At 47.9% G+C, this 18868-nt stretch overlaps 1 protein-coding gene across 5 annotated transcripts in view; it reads left to right on the top strand.

Annotated features, from left to right (window-relative positions):
* MAPKAP1 (MAPK associated protein 1) overlaps nt 1-18155 on the top strand; it is a 103722-nt gene extending 85567 nt beyond the window's left edge. For all 5 annotated transcript variants that reach the window (XM_074923975.1, XM_074923976.1, XM_074923979.1 and 2 more), the window contains 3 exons: nt 4110-4247; nt 14327-14424; nt 16280-18155. In XM_074923975.1, the coding sequence (XP_074780076.1) occupies nt 4110-4247; nt 14327-14424; nt 16280-16405 (362 nt within the window). In that variant the 3' untranslated portion in view covers nt 16406-18155. The remainder of the gene's footprint in view (nt 1-4109; nt 4248-14326; nt 14425-16279) is intronic.
* Nucleotides 18156-18868: the final 713 nt, after the last annotated feature.

Consider the following 18868-nt stretch of genomic DNA (forward strand, 5'->3'; position numbering starts at 1 on the left):
CTTGTTAAGGAAGGATTTATATGCTGGTGCTGAAGCAGGACAGCACTGGGCATGTTTTCTGCTTTTGAGCAAACTATCTGGGTGTGATAGTTTGCTTCCAGTGAAGTTTGACTCACTGTATCTGGAAAGTGTCAGAAATGAGAGCTTGAAAAGGTCATGACAGATCACTAAAGATAAATGGTTAAGGGAGAATAGCTGTTAAATGAAACAAATGGCTCAACTTGTGTAGCAGTGAAAGAGCTGACCCTGTCCGGTAGTGTAAGGACTATAAAATTTCCCTTTTATAACAGTCTGTGAACTTGTATATATTTCTGATGGCAGTACACTGACAATGTGATTTTTATAATTGAATTATTTTTTAAAAATAAGACTCCGGTGAGGTATTCACAGTTTGGGTAAATGCACAGCATCAGAACCTTTAAAGAAAGTAAAAATGAGCGTATGTCGCTGGGGTTTCTCCTGAATTTTTTAAAGATATTAAAAGAGCAAAGCTGGTGAAATAAGCATTGAGGTGCTATTGGGATTAGGGCTGCTGAGCATTAACGCCTTCATCTTCTGCGGGTGGCAGACTGCTCCTTACAATCTGAAATGTAAAAAACTGTCTCTGGGTATTTTTTCATCGCTCCTCAGTAGCTGTGGGTCGGGAGCCATTCGCTGTCAGTTCAGTGATGGCCAGTTGCGAAGACTGCAGCATTTGTATGTCCTCAGTTTTATGTAGCAGCCAGAACAAAGCGAGGGTTTTTCTAGAGGAGGCTGAGAGCCCAAAACCATCCCGTGGCTCCTTACTGACCGAGGGGGTGCTGTCGGTCGCGGTGCGGCAGCGTTTGGGCAGCCAGGCCGGCTGAGATACGGAGCAGCGTTGCACTGACGGTGTCCGTGTAGTTCTGGGGGGGAGTCCCGGTTTCCCAGGCTTCACGCGGGGGGTGTGAACACCCCCTTGTGTGTGACAGAGCCCAGGGGCGGTGGAGGAAAGGCCCAGTGAGGCTCCTCTCCAGCCCTGCCCTTCGCTCCCGCACTCAGAGTCGCCCGCGTGGAGCAGGTTCTGGTGTGGAGTGCGTTTCCGTTGCGCGGAGCGGGGAGCAGTGGTGTGAGCTGTGTTTGTGCAGTGCTCTTTCTGTACTGGCACTTCCTGAAACGTTTCAGCTGTTTCGGGGCATGGTCATGGAATCTGAGGCAAGGTTTACCGAAACTGTTGGGAGTAAGCTCAGTCTTTGTGCATCGCACCGTAGTGCTTCTGTCGTAGAAAGCGGCCGTGGGGGGAATGGCCACCGTGAGAGTGATGGCTTTATTGCAGCGGAAAGCTTTAGCTGCAGCAGTTTAAGGTCTGGGGGTTTACGTTTCGGCTTTACAGTGTAGTGCACAGACAGGACTCTCAACATTTCTACAAAGGTTCCATCGCGTTGTGGAGGAATAAGACACATTTGCTTGTGTATCACATTAGCGAAACTAAAAGAAACATATTGTCTTGGAAAATTACTGCTGGCAAGTGTTTCGGAAAAGGGGGGGTCAGTTGCAGATCCCAACAAAGGAAGCAAGAACAGAACAGTGTTACTGGACTAATACATCCATGGCATTTCTTTTGATAAAATGAATGAATTAAAAAAATAGTAGAAGAAGCATTTTTACTTGTTTTTTGAGTATGACTAATTTGTGCTGCAATACAGAGACTGCAGAAGCCACATACATAATACTGTTTTGATTTTAGGTTTCAACACATACAGATTGTGAGAACAATAACACAAAAAGACAACATTCTTTGTCAATGTGCTCTTTGGATGTGTGTGAGCTTAAGCCAGCGATGTCGAGATACAGAAATAATGGATGAAGTATACAGCAACAATTTGCAGATAAAAATAATAGAAGTTAAAGTGTATTTTACATGATAAAAAAAAGATGAAAGAGGAGGAAGTCTGTTACATCTGAGATGGTTACAAAATCCATGCTTGGTGAAGTAGCCTCTGCTGAAAAGATTGATGCAATGGGGAGTGACCTTGGCTTGGAGCAGGAGCTGGTGATGTATGTATGAGCATCTCTCTGCTAAATGGACCCAGATTTGTAGCACTAATATACATGGAAGCCCAGAACCAAACTCAGGATGGCAATAAATCAACAGCCACTTTGGGTGTCATTTCTGGTTTATATTCCACTATTGTTCTATCACTTTAATTCATGTCACTATCATCTGTTCATCTGGAACAGTTTTATATAATTTTCCAGTGGAGTTACCTGACAAATCCTATCAAATTAACAAGGTGCATTAACAATATTGACTGACTGTGAATTCTGAAGTTGCAGGACCATACAGTGAACATTTTTAAAAGGATATTTTTGGGGGTGATGCTCTTAGAGGGAAGGGATGGGGAACAATCCTCGCACACAAAGAATTTGTACCTTTATTTTTAGAACTTGGCTTGACTTTTTCAGTGAAAATATAAGAACTTGTACCATCAACTTTGCATATTTTCCTTAAACTACAGAAAATGTCATTTTGAATAGTTAACCATTACAGTGAAATAACAACGCTGATTTTCAATAATCTGTCCGAAATCATATTACAAACCAAAACGGGCTCCGGATGCAGCATCAGCCTGCTCACATTACCCAGTTCTAGCAGTCCTCGTGTTAGCTGGACTCTTGATACGATGCTTAATTGAAGTGTGATCTCTCTGATGTGACGTATGTTTGATGACAAAGCCCATTCTTGGATTCACGGTCAGGGGAGGGGGCTGGTGGCACCAGGGTGACCTGTCGTGAGAGCCAGGGTTGGAGTGAAGCAGCCCAGCGCCAGGGCAGGGGCTGCAGCACCAGCCCGCCCCGACGCCTCTGCCCCTCCTGCCTCTACGCTTTGATTTCAGAGGTGAATAAAACCCAAACAAACGTGGCTTTGCAAATTCTGCAGCTATAACCAGACTTATAACTCGAGTTAGTTTTGGAGGGCTTGGGAGAGCTGGGGGGGGTGTGGCACCTTGCTTTTATTTTGTCACATCTCTTAAAAGTTTTATCATCAGGTGCTTTAGGTTTTCTTCACATGAGTGAAGCGTGATGTATTTGAAAGTATCACAGCCAAGACCCTCAAGAGGGAAAAGGTCACCTCTGCTGTTTTGCCAGAGATGCAAGGGTTAAAGAATGTTTAAATACCTTTTTCCTGTATCACTTGCTTTTGTCGCCTTCTCATGAGCTTCACCAATAACTCAGGACTGAAGCAATGTAATTATTTTTAAGGCTCCGCACATCCTGATGTACAAAGCACACTGGGAAGTTAGCTCAGTCCTGTCGACAGCCGCTGAACAATGAGCTGCTGTTCACCAGCGCGGCGTAGCAGAGTCCCTGCCTCGCCGGGCCGCGATCGAGCCGCTGTGACCGTGAGTGTCCCGCCGGTGCCAGCGCCGTTAGCCCTCGGCCTGCCCGGCAGCGTCCCTCCAGCCCGGCTGCTCCTGCACGGCCTCGGGGCAGCGTGTGGGGACGATGGAGGAAAGATGGAGGAACTTTCCCGGAGGCTCTGCCGCGGGACGCGCGGGGCCGGGGCAGCCCGTGAGGGTAAGCGGGGCCCGGCCCGAGCTCAGCTCGCTTTCAGAGCGGCCTAATTAGGGCTGGCTTCAAAATGCCGGAGGTGTAAGACCACGCAGGACCTCTGGGCCTCGATGTCTTTGTTCAGGAGTGTCTGGGTGACACAAAGAGCGTTTCTGTAGCCGAGTGGGTGTCGCCTCCCCCGGGCAGGGCCGGGGTGTCCCTGCAGGAGATGGAGCAGGGACCGGGCCTGATAGTGTCTAGTCCGTGTCAGAGTGGTGATTGAAAAAGTAGCAGTATCTTTGTATAAATCTTGCAGCTCATGTAGCTACTGCTTCCAAAGGAGCTCTGTATGTGTTGCGAAGAATTTTTTCTGTGATATTTCTTCCTTGTTGGTGTGCGTATGCAAGGGAATAAAATGCAGATTATCAATGCGGTTTGATAACCATTTGCTTTTGGTTTCAAAAGCTCCCGTGCTTTCAGAAAGCCCAAAAGGGCAATATACTTTCATCCCATTTAAGATTTATAAAGTGTGTCAAACGGCTGATATGAAATCGCTTAAACTGATCACTATTGTGGCTCTCTATTCTTTCTCATCTCAGGTATTTCTGGAGACAAGGTAGAGATAGACCCTGTTACTAATCAGAAGGCCAGCACTAAGTTTTGGATTAAGCAGAAACCCATTTCAATCGATTCTGAACTCCTCTGTGCCTGTGACCTTGCGGAAGAAAAAAGCCCAAGTGAGTAGTCCTTTTTATTTATGTTCCCTCTTCTCTCCCTCCCTGTATGAGCTAGATGTCCAAAGAATTATTGCTACCGTGTCCTTTTCTTTCTATAGGTGTATTTTATTCATTATAGGATGTTTTTAATCTGACTCGATTCTGTTACAGAGAACACAACATAAACAGATACACGTTTTATGAGTGTCCTAATGCTGCTTAGAGCTAATGGCATCATTAAGAGTGTTTCTTGCCCACTATCAGTAGCTGCTAACAGTGTCACACCAAGCAAACGCTGGCTTAGCCCCACAGCACAGTCATCAAATACATGTTTCATCATAATCACAATTCTTCTGAACCTCTTAACATCCAGACTGGTTTTAAACAATTTCTCAGGTGCAGCTGAGGGTTTCAGACACACAGTAAGTATCAGCACAGTCTGAGTTTGCGCCAGCCGGGGCCGCAGGGTCACTGGGCTTACGACGTGGCGCTCGGAGAGTTCAGTTCCAGGGACGGGGGGGCCGTGCCTGGGCAGCAGCGGAGCTCACTGGAGGGTGTGTTGGGCATCCCAGTTCAGCCAGTCGTCGGCAAGGGGTCGGAGTTTGCTGGGTTTAGAGTGCGACTGCAGAAGCCTGGTACCTTTGCTTGTTGTATCAGTGGAGTAATGAGAGCCCCGATCTGGACAATTTGTTTTAAAAAGCACAAGACAGGCCCTGGGGGAATTGGGCAATGTCTCCCGGCGGTGCCAAAACGTAACTATCTACTATCAAAAAGTAACTGTGGTTCAAAAGCTCAGGTGGATTTTATTGCACTTGTGATTTTGCGGGGTAGGGATGCCAAGTATTAAGTACTTATCTGCAAGGTGACAGAGAGGGAGAATTATGTAATACATATTTACAGAGGTAATGATCTGTTGAATTCTCTTGGAAGAGTAAATTTATGGCTGCCACAGATTTTATCAGCAATTACTGAACTATATCCTTCTCCCCTTCATTACCTCTTCCTACTTCCCTGTTCTTAGTTCAGTCATTGTCTTCCTTTTCTGTCTCTCCAACAAGAATCATGGTCTTTGGGAAGGCAGGATCCCAAGGAGAGACTTCCCTAACGACCAGGCAGTCCAGCACGTGTAACAGTTTCGTTGTAGTTCAAGGTGCAGTTTCGCGCTTGTAGATGACGTTAACACCTCTGGCTTTGCAGACACGTTTCATTTCAAATGCAGACGCTTCTGGTGGTAAAACCGTGCCCACAGGATGGGGCTGTGTCTGCCAGGCCAGCCTTGAATCCCGAGGTTTCCAGCTCACGCTCCCGTCGGCGTGATGGTCCGAGACCTCCCGGCTGTCCCTGAACAGCTCCAGAGCCGCGTCCTGCGGGGATGGGGCTCCTCGGCCCCAGGGGCACCACCTGCTGCCGTAGGAAATGGTGTTTGTACCCAAATCCTGCCAACCCAACCCAGGGAGGAATGAGGGACAGAATTTCAACCCCAAATAGAGCCCAGTGGCGGAAGGGCGAAGATCAATGAAGAATCGTGGCCACGTTGGAAAGGGTGCTGGCGGGTTGTGACAGAGACAACCCGTGTGATACTGAGGGGGTTTATTTACTCATTTTTGTGTGGCTGTCATAAACTTTTCCTATTAAATAAGTGTCAGCATAGTTCCAGAAGGAGAAAACAGTTCCTCCTGGAATCTGCTGACCTCTTCCCGATGCACTAAAGATGTTGCAGAAGTCATTATTTTAGGCCTGTAGAGGAGACTTTTAGTGTGACACCTCAGAATGATACATTTTGGGGAAGTCTTAACAGCAGATCAGTATCTCTTGAATTTTAAAGGGAAAAAAGTTATTTTAGTAGCATAAAGGAGTGAAACTCACTGTATTTCACAAGTTTTGTCTGTGATTTTTATCAGCATGGTGATATATGTTTGTAGCAGAGTTTACATCAAAAATTATTCCCGGATCTTCCTTGAATGAATTATTGCAAAGAAAGAGAGGCTGAGTAAAGATAAGGTCTTTGAGTTCTGCAATATATTTTGTTTTCATGTTTTTATGTCTTGTAACACAAACATGCTCCATCTCGTCTCTCGGAAGTGCTCAGCACACGTAGCAGTGCTGGTACACTTACACCGTGTCTGTTTTATTAAGCCGCCTCCTTCCCCGGGCCGCGGTGCTTGGGGTTACGGTGAGGTTGAGCGCGGCTTTGCCAGGCTGCTGCCTGTAATTCTGAAGAGAGGTGAAGCCTTTGCAGGAGCTTCCAAATGTGACCTTACTTTTTAGCAGGGGCAGGGGGTGTTGGGAGCGGAGCTTGGCCGCTGTGATCAGTGCAGCTGGAGGTTTCTGCAACCGCCGTTCCCCTGAGTGTGGTCATTAACACAGTTTAATATTCACTTGGCTCTTGCTTTCTGCAGATTAAAGAGATTTCAGAGTTTTTACTGGTACTTGCTTGCAGAAATGTAAAACCAGAAATTGTGTGTCAGTATAGTGGAGAGCCTCATGCTTATTTTCTCTTGCTTTCTTCTGACAAGACAGGTTCGTGCCGCGAAGCTTTGGTGGCACTTGTGTGAGTGTTAAAGGACTCGAGAGCTTCAGAGGTGACGTGTTGTGAATATTTACGGACTTGGCGTCGTTCTGGATGGGACCGAAGCTTTCCTGGGCTCTGAGATCACAGAACTTAGAGCTGCAGTCAGTGAAAACAGAAAATGAAAATGGAAAGCTTTGGCATCTAATTTGCCATTAATGTGGGTACTGTAGGCAGAAATGGCTGATGATTTTTGTTTGCCATTGTAGTAGGCCTGGGTCAGCATTTGAATTTTTATTTCTAAATTAAATCAGACTCCCTGAATTTAGACAGAGGGAAGAGGTAATGGCCCTGCTGGCTCGATCAGATGCCATTAGAACCTGAACACACTGTGTATAAACGGCTTCTTTAAATCAGGTTCGGTCTGATTATCACGAGAGATTCTGAATGTTTTGAATCTTGAAAGGAAGCATCCTATCATTGAGAAATAAGATTTAAGCCTTAATAAAGTAGTTGTCATTTTTATAGCTGAAAAGAGCTTTGTATCTCAATTAAGTGTACATAATATAAAGTCTTAAGGAAGCAACATAATATGTTTAATACAATTATGTCCCTTTGCAATAGTGTAATTTAAAGGAAATCTGATTCTGGTAATGTCTCTTACATTACTTGGACAAGGGAGAAACTTCAGTGTCACTGGCTGCTGCCTCTGTACCAAGTGTGGCTGCGCCAGGCGCGCCGTGGCCGTCCCCGCCGTGGCGGGGAGCAGGACTGGGGGGAGCGGCATGGGGGGAGCAGATCTCGAGGGGAGCAGATCTTGGGGTGGGCTTCTCAGTGCCACCGAGGCTGATGGCTTGGGCAGACCCGCAGCTTTCAGAACGCGGGGAGCTCTTCCCTTCGTGTGTGTTTCCAAGAGCTGCAGAAATGGGATTTCTTTGATAATTTACTTGAAACACAGAAAAAACCTTCTCTGTGATTCTTCTTCTGCTTTTTTTTTTTTTTTGTTTTAATAAAGCAGATCCATCTCAGTTGCTAGGTCAAAATATCCTTAATGTTAAGGTAGTCTAAACAAAGGTGTTCTGTAGGTCACGGAGTACACTGGTAACTTCGGGTTGTAATTTAATTGCCTGCTTTGCACCCTGCAGCTTAAGATTTCCTTTAAATTCTTATTCCATTGTTGCACTGGGGCTTAACAGAGTGTTAACCTGGTAATAGGCACAGGGCCTCCCCATTATATGTCTCGCTATCGAGCGGTTCTGCATGACTAGTTAAAAAAGATGGCAAGAAGATTAATGAAAGCCGCCTAGTACAGAAGGGGGGTAGGTACCTTTGCAAGACTTCTAGCGAGGAGATATTAGAGCTGAACCAGAGCTTGGCTTTTTCTTTATCCTGTGACCTTTGAACCTGCCTTACTGTCGAGAGCTGCCAGCAGAGCCGACGTTTTGATTGATGTTGCTACACGAGTCAGTCTTTCCCATTGAATTCCACATCTGCACGAAAATAGCTTTTCTAGCAGTATTCATACTGGCTGTAAGTGATAGCCAAAGTGATGCCTGAAATGCTTTTATGTAGTTTTCATTTAAAGCTAAAGGTATTTGATGTTTTAATTCAGGATCCACTTCCTCCAGATTATGCACGTTGGGTAATACTAATTTAATGAATTCATTATTGGGTTGTGAAAGGACTGAAAACATCCAGAAAGCGTTGGGAAGGGATGGATTCCTGCTGCTTGGGGAGCTTAAATAAAGATGTTGCACGTTTGCTCAGAGCCCTGCAGTGGAGCCAGAGCTGAGAGGCAACAATTACCCACGTGCTCTGCAAATGGTACACAAAATATTGTGTGGCAGTTCCTAATATTCCCGCTCCTGCTGCGAATAATGCGGCGTGTGAAATAATAGAAGAAAAACTACTTGATAGGAGACTAATCACAGATTCTGATCAGAAGGTAAAAAAGTAGGTTCAGCAGAGAAAATGCTCCCAAACTTCAGGCTTGGAGTGAAAGCGAGCCCCAAGCCTGTAGGAGGAGGCGGCGAGTCCAAGCGCGTGTGGACGTGCCGCCTGCGGGGCGGTGGGTGCCGCGGGGGGAGGCAGGGACGGCGCGGGCAGGGCCTGGCCGAGCCCCGGTGCCAGGTCAGGGGGCCGTGGGGGGCCGTGCACGGCGGGGCAGGGGCTGCCGGAGGGGGCCGTGGAGCTGCGGGCGCTGCCCCGCCGACCGGGCTCCAACTTACTCCATCCACCCCCATCGAGGAGCCTCTTCATAAAAGTACTCTGGAGCACAATCAGGAGCGCATTGCCTCATCCTTTTAACAAATATGTTCTGTAGCCCTATTAAAAGGGGTCTTCATCTATCCTGTCAAAGCTATTCTGCTGGGGTTTTTTAGTTTAATTACACTATCCAATTAAAACTCCTCGCTGCATTTTGATGTGCCTCTCCTTGGGCTTGAGTGGAGATGACATTTACAAGGCTCGCCTTTCAAGCAGACAATGGCGTGATTGATGAGGTGCAGACGCAATGAAGGAGGCGATTGCCATGTGGAAACACTGCTTAGTGCATTTTGATTTATTTATCATCTTTTTTTCCCAAACAAGGTTGCTGGTGAAGAGGTTTTGGACAAGCCCGAGTTCCACCTCAATTTTCACCATTCTTGCAAAAATCTTTATTAGTATTCTGCCTTTGATGATAATTCGAAGAAGAAACAAAAGGCTTTGGGGGGAAAAAAAGTCCAGATGTGTGAATAGTTACCACAGTTCGACACAGAAGTGGTTGTATGCAGCACTTTAATTGTGACTCTGCTTTCAGGACATCTGGAAACAAGACATCCACTGATAGCAATGTTTTATAATCGGTCTACGGTAGCATACAGAGGCCTGAGTTGTAGGAGAAGTGATCATGAAATGTGCTGCTCCCTGAGAGAATGGGGCAAGCCAGCAGGACCGCAACTATTATTTTTTTTCCCCAACATTCGCAGTGTTTGCTGGCACTCCAGGAAGGCCTCGGTTTGAAGGAGACCCCTCTCAGGTACGTCTGTGCCAGCTGAACTCCTGGTGCTCCCACCGGTATCAGCGGGGTCGGGATTTCATCCACAGCTTCAGCTGTTCAGCCCGTGTCCCTCACCGCTCGGGACTGTAACCCTGATCGCCCACCTGCAGCTCCGCTGCAACCCGCGACCTCCCCCTGGAAGAAAACTTCCAAGTTTTCTTGTTATTAGAGGTTGTCGGGATGGGTGTTTTGATGGTAATGCAACACTTGCGGTTTTGTTGGACCTTCAGGCCCTGCTCCAGGGTCCCGGCATCATTTTTGGGGCAGCAGATGTGAATTTCAAACACCAGAGCCCCTTCCCAAAGGTTTTAGATTAAACACAAGAGCGGTTGGTGAGCAGAGGTTACCCCATTTCACGCAGTGGTTTATGTAAGTTTGCCTTTGTGCAGAAACGCTGCTTGTGTGCATTTTATTTTCATCATTCCTGGCCTTTATACTAGTATATTTGTAATTCTTTGTAATCCTTTCTGAGGGATCCTTCTTCTGTGAGAAGAGATCTCAAGGTCTGATCCTGTTGTAGTCACGGTTTCTGAAATGGTGAAAATCTGTGATGATGTCAGATGATGCCCGTAAGTGTTTCGTTCTTCAGAGAGGCCTTTCTCTGTAGCTGTTTATTCCACTAATAACTCTTAATCGTTGACTTCTGCCTTATGGCCCTGTAATGACAAAGCAATCATCAAGGTATATTGAAAAATTAACATAAATTTGCATTTCATAGTGTTTGTTTTCTGGTTTGTCCAATTCATGAATATTCTTTTCATCCTCCATCTAATTAGTGATTTAATTCAGTGCGTGCTGTTTTAAAGCGTGGCATTGGCAAAAGAGAGGGTTTGGTACAGCCTGAATTGGGGGACGGGAGAGGAAGAAGAAAAACTATTCCCAGTCTTCACAGATTCAGCAAAAACAATTGTTCTTGTGCAAATTCACATCCTTCCAGTGTTTTCCAGGCAAAAAGTGTATTTTTAGACTCCAAAAGGAAGAGTTTATTATTTAGATTAAAAAGTGAATTTTTTTTTTTCACCTGTATCACGTGAGGTACGAAGTGGACTGCAAAGTTTTTGTGTATTTTCCCAAGACTGTAACTTGCAGAAATGAGCTCAGGATTTACCGGTGGCGCTATGAGCCCGTTTCAGTGGTTCTGGAGGCTCTAATCCTGTGCTACTCCTCACCCGCTGGGCGGAAGCGCAGAAGCACTGAGAAGTCGGGGGGCAGGCGCGAGGGGGGTTACACAAGTCGTTTCACCGAACCTGCGAGAGAGGAGAAACGTGAGCAGCAGAGGGGCACGTGGCTCTGCTCTGGCTTTGGGAGGGTTGGGCGCTGTGCCGTGACCAGCCCCTTCCTTCGCTTTTTTGGCGGTGTAGTAATGTTAAAAATTAGGATACTGTTAAGATTATTGCCAAGCAGTCGCGTTTAAGAGATCGTGCTGAAGGAGGAGATGAGCTCTCCTCGGTGAATTTCCGGCGAATTAGCATCTTGCCCTTCCACCTGAGTCTGCTGTCGGCTGTTCTCCAGGTGTAGCCACACAGGAACCTATTGGTGTGCCAGGGTTAGGAGAGGTTTATCAGCTCTGGGCGCTGAGGCCAGAGCCCCCGCGGCAGGCTGCCTTTCCCGGCGGGCGCGGGGCTGCGCCACGAAGCCTGTTGGGGTTTGCTGAGCTCTCCCCGCCGGTGGTACCGACCTCGCCACAAGAGCCTCTGAGAACAGACGAGCCTCCGTCATTTCCTTTGCCTTCCGTAAACATTTTAACAGATAAACATGGTTGGGAATAACACGTGTTTTCCGTTGTACAGCTGATTAATTCTGATTGCAAAATATTGAAGTTTCCCCCTGTTGGGTTCACCCTTGCCATGCGCTGCAGTGCTGACATTAAATACACTCCGGCGTGGTCTCGGTGCGGGCCCTGACAGACAGCGCTGACATTTGCTGGAGTCGAACACTTGTGTTTCAGACCCGCAAGCTAAAGGACACCAACCCGTGTTCGTGCAGGAGTCACGGCAGCGGAGCCGTTCATGCGAGATCTGCGTTTGGGTTAATTCTGTCGTCGCGTGCGGTAGAAGCTGCTCGAGCTGCTGCTGTTTGTTACCTGATGCTCTTACGTGGAAGTATCAAACCGTCGAAGTTGCTGTTGATCTCTGAATTGTCGGGGGCGGTGCGCTATTGGGAAGAGGTACACCACACATTTAAGCACTCTTGGAAATGGAAATCAATCTCACAATTCATAAATTCCATCTGGCTAGAACAGTAGCAGAGCAGAGTGCCAGTTACGATTTCAGTGAACTAATATTTCACGCTGTAAATAGTGTAATGTGGACACGGGGCACAGAAACATAACACCGTAACAGGGATTTCTGAAGAAAAGGCTTCTCGGCTTCTCTCCACTCAGCACCTGCCGGGGTCGGCCGGGCCGGGCCGGGGCTGCGCGGGGCCGAGGGCCGGGCTCAGCACCCCGGGACGGGTGCGGGGGGAGCGGGGCGAGCTCTGCCTCCTGCCCCAGGGCCCCGCGGGATCCTCACTGGCATCTGTTGCCCTCGTTGTAGTCGAAACAGCTGACTCCTCACAATCCTAAAATACGCGCTCAAAATAAAGTTCCGCGTTCTGCTTCTGTCAGCTCTGTAAATACTTTTGCCGTAAAGGAGGAGTAAATTGCCAGTTTAAAAGAGAGATGGGGGGTACTGGGGGGGTTTCTTCATCGGGCATGATGGGGGCTGTGATCTCACTTAGTTTTTATATTAATCTTTTGCTCTGTGGCCCCGTCAGCGATGAGCGCGGTCAGGGCTCGTGTCCACGCCCTTGGCTTCAGGCCCGGCGGTGGCTCTGGGGGACCCTGGGCGAGGCAGATCCCAGTGCTGTGGTCAGGCCCTGCCTGCGCCGTGCTGCCACGTCCCCTTCCCGGGGAAGGACCGACAGCGCCCGGCCCGAGAGAGGAGCCGTGAGGCAGGGGGCTGCTCCGCCGGCGGCCGGGGGCTCGGGTTCTGGCACGTTCAGAGCCCCCCGGCCTTTCCCACCGGCTGAGCCGTGCTGGGGGCAGCAGCCTGCGGAGCAGCCGGCAAGGCCAGGTCAGCGTGGGGGGAGCTGGGGAGAAAACACGGAGCGAAACATCTAAACCAGGTGAGGGGAGTCTTGATCCACGCCAAGAACCGCCCAGTGGAGACCCAGAACAAAGAATCTTGTGGGAATCCTCCAGAACGTGTCCTGTGCCGTTTAAATTTTCATTTTCAGTAATCAATTCCTGTAACCGTGTGTAATATTAAATGTCCAAGGAAACTGTGGTGGCTGATGGGGCGCGGCGCTGTGTCACGTCGCCAGGAACGGTGCACGGGCGCTTTCGGAATCGTAAAGATGCGGAATTTAGTCCCAAGCAGACCCGGGCACGCATGTATTAACATACTGATGAGCTCATGGCTAGGAATTCCCGCATTTTTAGTACCACCAAGACATCATTTGAGAAATGATTTAAAGGGGGTTTTATTATTATTGTTATTATTATTAGCCAATTTTTCAATATAGAATTTATATTGCAGATTAGTGCATCATAATGGTGTTTAATTAACACGCCACAATAAAACACTCACGTCTCAAGTTTTCTGGCCACAGGTCTGGGCATATATCAGTCACCTTTTGGAAATCTGGAGAATTAGATAATGTAAATAAGATTTCAAATTAGCTTTCCTCCAGGAAAGACCTGAATTTACATTAAGGTGGCTGTAACTTTACAGATTACTAACTTTGACCTTTGAACCGAATAAATGATGAGAAAACTGATGGAAAAGTATAATGCACAGAATGTGCTTCGGTTTAATTTTGAAGGCAGGAAGAGCCCTGCAAGGGAAGGGTGTTTGCCCTTCCTGCGTGTCCTACACCAGCCCTTTCCCTGGGGGCCGTCGCCGGCGGTGCTCGGAGGGTCGGCACCTCCCGAGCCGCTCCCCGAGGCGCCGCGGTGGCACCGGGCGCCCAAGAGCTGCGCGGTGGAAATTCCAGTGAGACTTTGGTCTGGGTTGGCCTCCTTGCAGGAGGGAGGTTCCCGGGTCGGGGTCTCGCGGCGCCGTTGCCGCATCCTTTTGTATTTTGCAGCGGTGACGTTTCCCCTTTGCCGTGAGCCGCTGGGGAGGTTTGGGTGATGTTTTGGGGAGAGGTTGTTGGAGCGGTGATTCTGGGGTTAATTGGCCTTTTATTTTAAATATAGCACTTATCTTCTGCGTGTGATGATTATACAGTGAACAGTTACATAAAGTAGTCCTAATGTGGTAGTTTAACTGAAATATAGTCTTGGGCTGAACGGGAGCTAACTAGCCATTTGATAGATTTTTGCATTTCCTGCAGTGGGGATGTGATGGGAAAAGGAACTTTATTGAATAGGGTTCAGCTGCTCCTGTAAGCCACCACTTGCCTTAAATTGAAATGACATGAGAAGCCTGTCAGCGTTTCATTACTTCCTTCTGTTGTGCTGATGGTATGCTAAGATCACCATCTGTGTTTTTCTTCTGTCAGGCACACAAGCTCTGCTGAAACTTTACAGGAATATTCTGAACAGTTTTTTTCTTCTCTTTACAGGTCATGCAATATTTAAACTTACATATCTAAGCAATCATGACTACAAACACCTTTACTTTGAATCAGATGCTGCTACTGTCAATGAAATTGTACTGAAGGTGAGTATTAGATTTTGACATGACCCAAAATCCTGGGTGTTTTACCACTTGTTAGACATGAAAGGATTCAAGAGGCTCTGGCAGTACATGAACGGCGCAGTGCCTGAGGACCACGAAGGTGGATTTAACTCAGCAGGCGGGTTGCTTGGTGCCAGTTATTTCAGTCGTTCTTCAAACAGCCGCACAGCAGACTGCCTCTCCGTGTGTAATATTTCCTTTTATACGTGTTTCTAGTTAATAGAGACACGTTTTCGGTGGAATTTGAGAGGAAACCACCAGATTTTCCTGTGCCTGGATAGTTCCCAGCTCCAGACAGGCGGATGGTCTCCGAGCCCCGTGGCGGGGTTGGGTGCCGTGTCCCGGCCCCGGGTGCTGTCCCCGCCGCGGGGGCTGTGGGAGCCGGAGCTCGCGTTGTCCGAGTTGAACCTCGGAGGTTCCGGGGGCTCCTCGAGGCCGCGGGGGGAGGCCGGGCTCAGGGCCCCAGCAGGGCCAGCGGCCGCGCCAGGGCAGCGCTTCCCTCCTGCCTCTCGCTCCTCTTCCCCAAGCGCAGGTGTTTGTACAAAGCACAAAGGTTATTTTTCTCACCGTGACGCTTTTTCAGAATTGTTTGCTTTTCTCGTGGCTCAGTGCATAAACATACCGGCTTCCTTTCCGAAAGAAATTTTTGTAACGCTCTTGGAAGATTAAACTTCATTTTCCGCACGCTAATATTTTATAGCAATTCAGAATTTAAAAAGCAGTGATTTTGGCAAGCCATCTGTTATCTGCGCCTTTATTTTCTGTGTGGAGTTTAGAGGATTGCTAAGTATCTGACATACAATCAAATAATTTTTATTAGTAACATAGAAGGTGAATGTCTTTTAGGGGTTTTCTACTTGGTGAACTGTTAGGCCAATTCTTTTGTTCCTACTTTATCTTAAATAAACTATTGTAATCCAGCACTCTTGATACCTCTGTGACTGGTCGCAGAAGAAGGCTAAAAGAAAAAAAAGTTTGCTGTGAATAACATGAATATTCAAGAGAGACGTATTACTGAACAGGACTTTTTTTCTTGAGTTGCAGGTTGTTTATATAGAACGTTTTCTGGTTTCATGCATAAGTTACCAGTTTGTTTTCAATTCCATCAGCATTAGGAGACGCAGAGAAATCAGACTTTTCAAATTAGGCTTTTTACATGATCAAGTGAGAAAGACCAAGGCTTTATTGACCATGAAAATTCCCTATATTTTTATGCCTTAAGCTGTAATATGCAATGAAAGTGAAACACTCTACAGTGCATAAAATTGTGCAAGTTTTAAGCCACAGCATATTAACCAGCTAATGGCAGACCAAAGGGCATTTTTATCTTTTTGATTCTTGCATTAACCTTCCATTAAAATTATCTATGTGATTATCACAAAGCATTGGAGATAATAAATTTAGGGAATAGCAGGCTTGTTAAATATCATTTAAAAATGCTTTCATCAAGTAAAATGTGCCAAAACACAGGGAAACTCTGAGATGAGCTGAGTATGCAAACATCGTAATGAAAGAATTATTTTTATTGAAGCTGATAAAGTCTTTTATTGGAGCCCGTTACTGGATCAGAGCAGCACTGTGGGGCTTCACGACTCGCTGCGCCCACCCAGAGCTTGGGGTGACCAGGGCGGGGGCCGAGGGGGCCGGAGCCTGCGGCCGAGCCGAGGGCGGCGGGAGGGAGCGCGGCCCCGCACGGAGCCCCCGGGGCTGCCCCTCGGCGAGCCCCCGCCGGGACCGGGGCACCGAGGCCTCGTCCGGCGGGGTGGGGGGGTGTCCCTGCCCCCGGGCTGTCCCGCCGAGCCCCCGGCGACACTGAACCCCGTCTGATGTCTTGCAGGTTAACTATATTCTAGAGTCGCGAGCAAGCACAGCCAGAGCAGATTATTTTGCTCAGAAACAAAGAAAACTGAACAGGAGAACAAGCTTTAGCTTCCAGAAGGAGAAGAAATCGGGACAGCAGTGACGCGGAGCCGCGAGGAGAGCCTGTCTGCCGAGTTCGGGGGAGGAGACGCTCCCACCGCCCGAGTCAGGTGGGAGCCAGGACTGGGGGGCTCCTGCTGCCACAGGCAGGAGCAGCCGGGGAAGAAATCTGAATTATCCCGTCTCTCGTGGTTGGAAGATTATCCCTCGTTGGTGATGGGAAGTCTCCCCTGTGATAAAAATAAAGAGCCATATCAGCTGGAAAGAAGACTGTTACGCTTCAGGTTCCTTTGATTAGAAATAAGAGAATGACGTAGACTGGCATCATTTAATTACTGTATTATGTACAATCACAAGAAGAGATGTGATTACGTATTATTTCACAGCCTGGTTAAAATAAATTATATACATCTGTAATACGCCCACGTACACACAGGTATTGCTTGTGACATGATCAAATTTCTAAAAAACAAAATGTAGGACAAATGTATCCATTTTTACTATTAATAAACAGATGTAATCTTTTTCAAGGTCCATATGATGCACAGTTCTTTTGGGGGGAGGCTGCAGTCCCAGATGGTTTCACTTCTGTTGCCGAAGTGCAGGAGGCAACCGTGAGCCAGGGAACAGCAGCCATTGCAGGGGAGCCGGTTTGTGAGGAAACGTTGAGACAGTCAAGTCTGTTGTGGTTTGTTTTGTTCAAAAATATTTTTATTTAACTGTGCTTGTCAGCTTTGCGTACGTTTTATTGGAAGTTCCTTGCTGTACCAGCGCGGTGTTCTGAGAACGAAGGTCCCCGGGGTGGAAGGGACCTGCCCACACCCGCCCGTGGACCCCCGCGCCGGGGTCTGCGCTTCCTCTCTGAGACAGCTTGCACCTGAAGACTGAGAAATGCCTTCACCTTTCCTTAATATTCTTTAAAAATAAAAATTGAGACCTACTTTGTACTGGGACTTGTAACTATTTTGGCCTTGTCCGTCCTTAATACGTCAGGGAACACGTGAATGGGATTACTGGGAACCAGAGCTGCATTTTTGGTTCAGTTCACCAGAGGTGTCTTTCATAAATCTCTCCAAGGGGTTGAAGCTGGAGCTCTCTGCCCTGCTGCTGTGGATTTTGTATCAGGAAAATGCCCCCCAGTTCCGAGAGGCATTTAACTGCAGCCGGGGCTGCGGGGCGGGCTCCCTCCTGCCGCCCAGCCTCGCCTGCCGCATCGTGACCTCCTCCCGTGTCCTTGCTTTTGTACAGAGAAAACTTTCTGAGCCTTAACATGTAGTTTAGGAATAAACACTAAGGCAGAGAGGCCTATTTGTCACTCACCTGTTGCGTTTAAGTTCTTGGTTGTTAAAGGTTTCGCCCTCCCGGGGCCGGTGTCGGTGCTGCCTGGGGAGGGAGCCCTGCCCGCGCCGCCGAGGCCAGTCCTCACTGTACAGTCTTCCACGGTGTCTGCAAAACAAGAGAAACAATATTTTATAGTATGATATTAAATTTTTTAATATTTTATATGTGCAAATGCAGCACAGATGCAATGGGGAACGACCCTTCAAATAATGCAATGTAAATGACTCCTTTAACCAACTTTGTGAACTATTTAACATTAAAGTTGTTCTGTGAATGTTCTTTTGCCACCTAGTTTCAATTCTTTGAACTAAAAAATTGCCTACGCTGGTATCAGAAACTGCAGAAGTCTCCTACTTGTTTCCATGGCCGTAATGCTGTTGCCACCCACTTATATTTATTTGTTATAAGTAGGTATTCGATATGTGCCGTGTTTTGCTTTCAGTAAAGCCTAAAGCTTCACGTAATAAACCAGTCTCTGCTGTCTGAACTGTGGTAACGTTTGTGGGCACAGAGTCACTCGCCCGGACCATGTGCGCTTACACCGCCTCATAAATCCCCTTCCACTGCTCTCTCTGGAGCAGCCTCGCCCCGAGCGGGGACTCGCCGTGCGCCCCCGGGGGCCGCGGGACGCTGCTGCTGGAGGACGCTCCGAGGGCTCGGTGGGAGCGGGCGAGGCGTGGAGCCCCGGAGAGCCGTCCACACTTGGGAAGTGAATTTGTTTTCAAAGAGCAGCTCCAGTTGAATACGCGGCGTGGAGGAGACTTTCCTTAAATTCCGGGAGCGTGCGGCTTTCCGAGAGACGAACAGCCTCTCCCTCAGAACAGCCATTCCTCCTGCTCAGCGTCTGCTGAAAGAGTTAAATCAGAGCTCATGGTTGCAATCTGTGCGCAGCTGAACACAAATCCATCACGGGCTGGTCTTTCCCCGGTAGTTGTAGATTTAATTGATTCAGATGGGCATTCAACTGGGTCAGAAAAGCAAGCTGTTCCTTCCATGCCTTGTTACTGGGCTTTGGCAGAAGAGGGTGGCTGCCGGCTCACGTAATGAGGACGAGTTCTCCCTGACGTGCGTCGGTAGCTGTTGGAGGCATCAGAGGGTTTTCTGGATTTTTCTCTTGCCTCTGCTGTGGGAGGGGGACCTGGCGTGCGTGTGCCCCTGACGTTTC

This window comes from Athene noctua, chromosome 20 (genome assembly GCF_965140245.1).
Source record: "Athene noctua chromosome 20, bAthNoc1.hap1.1, whole genome shotgun sequence".
In the NCBI taxonomy this organism is placed as follows: domain Eukaryota; kingdom Metazoa; phylum Chordata; class Aves; order Strigiformes; family Strigidae; genus Athene; species Athene noctua.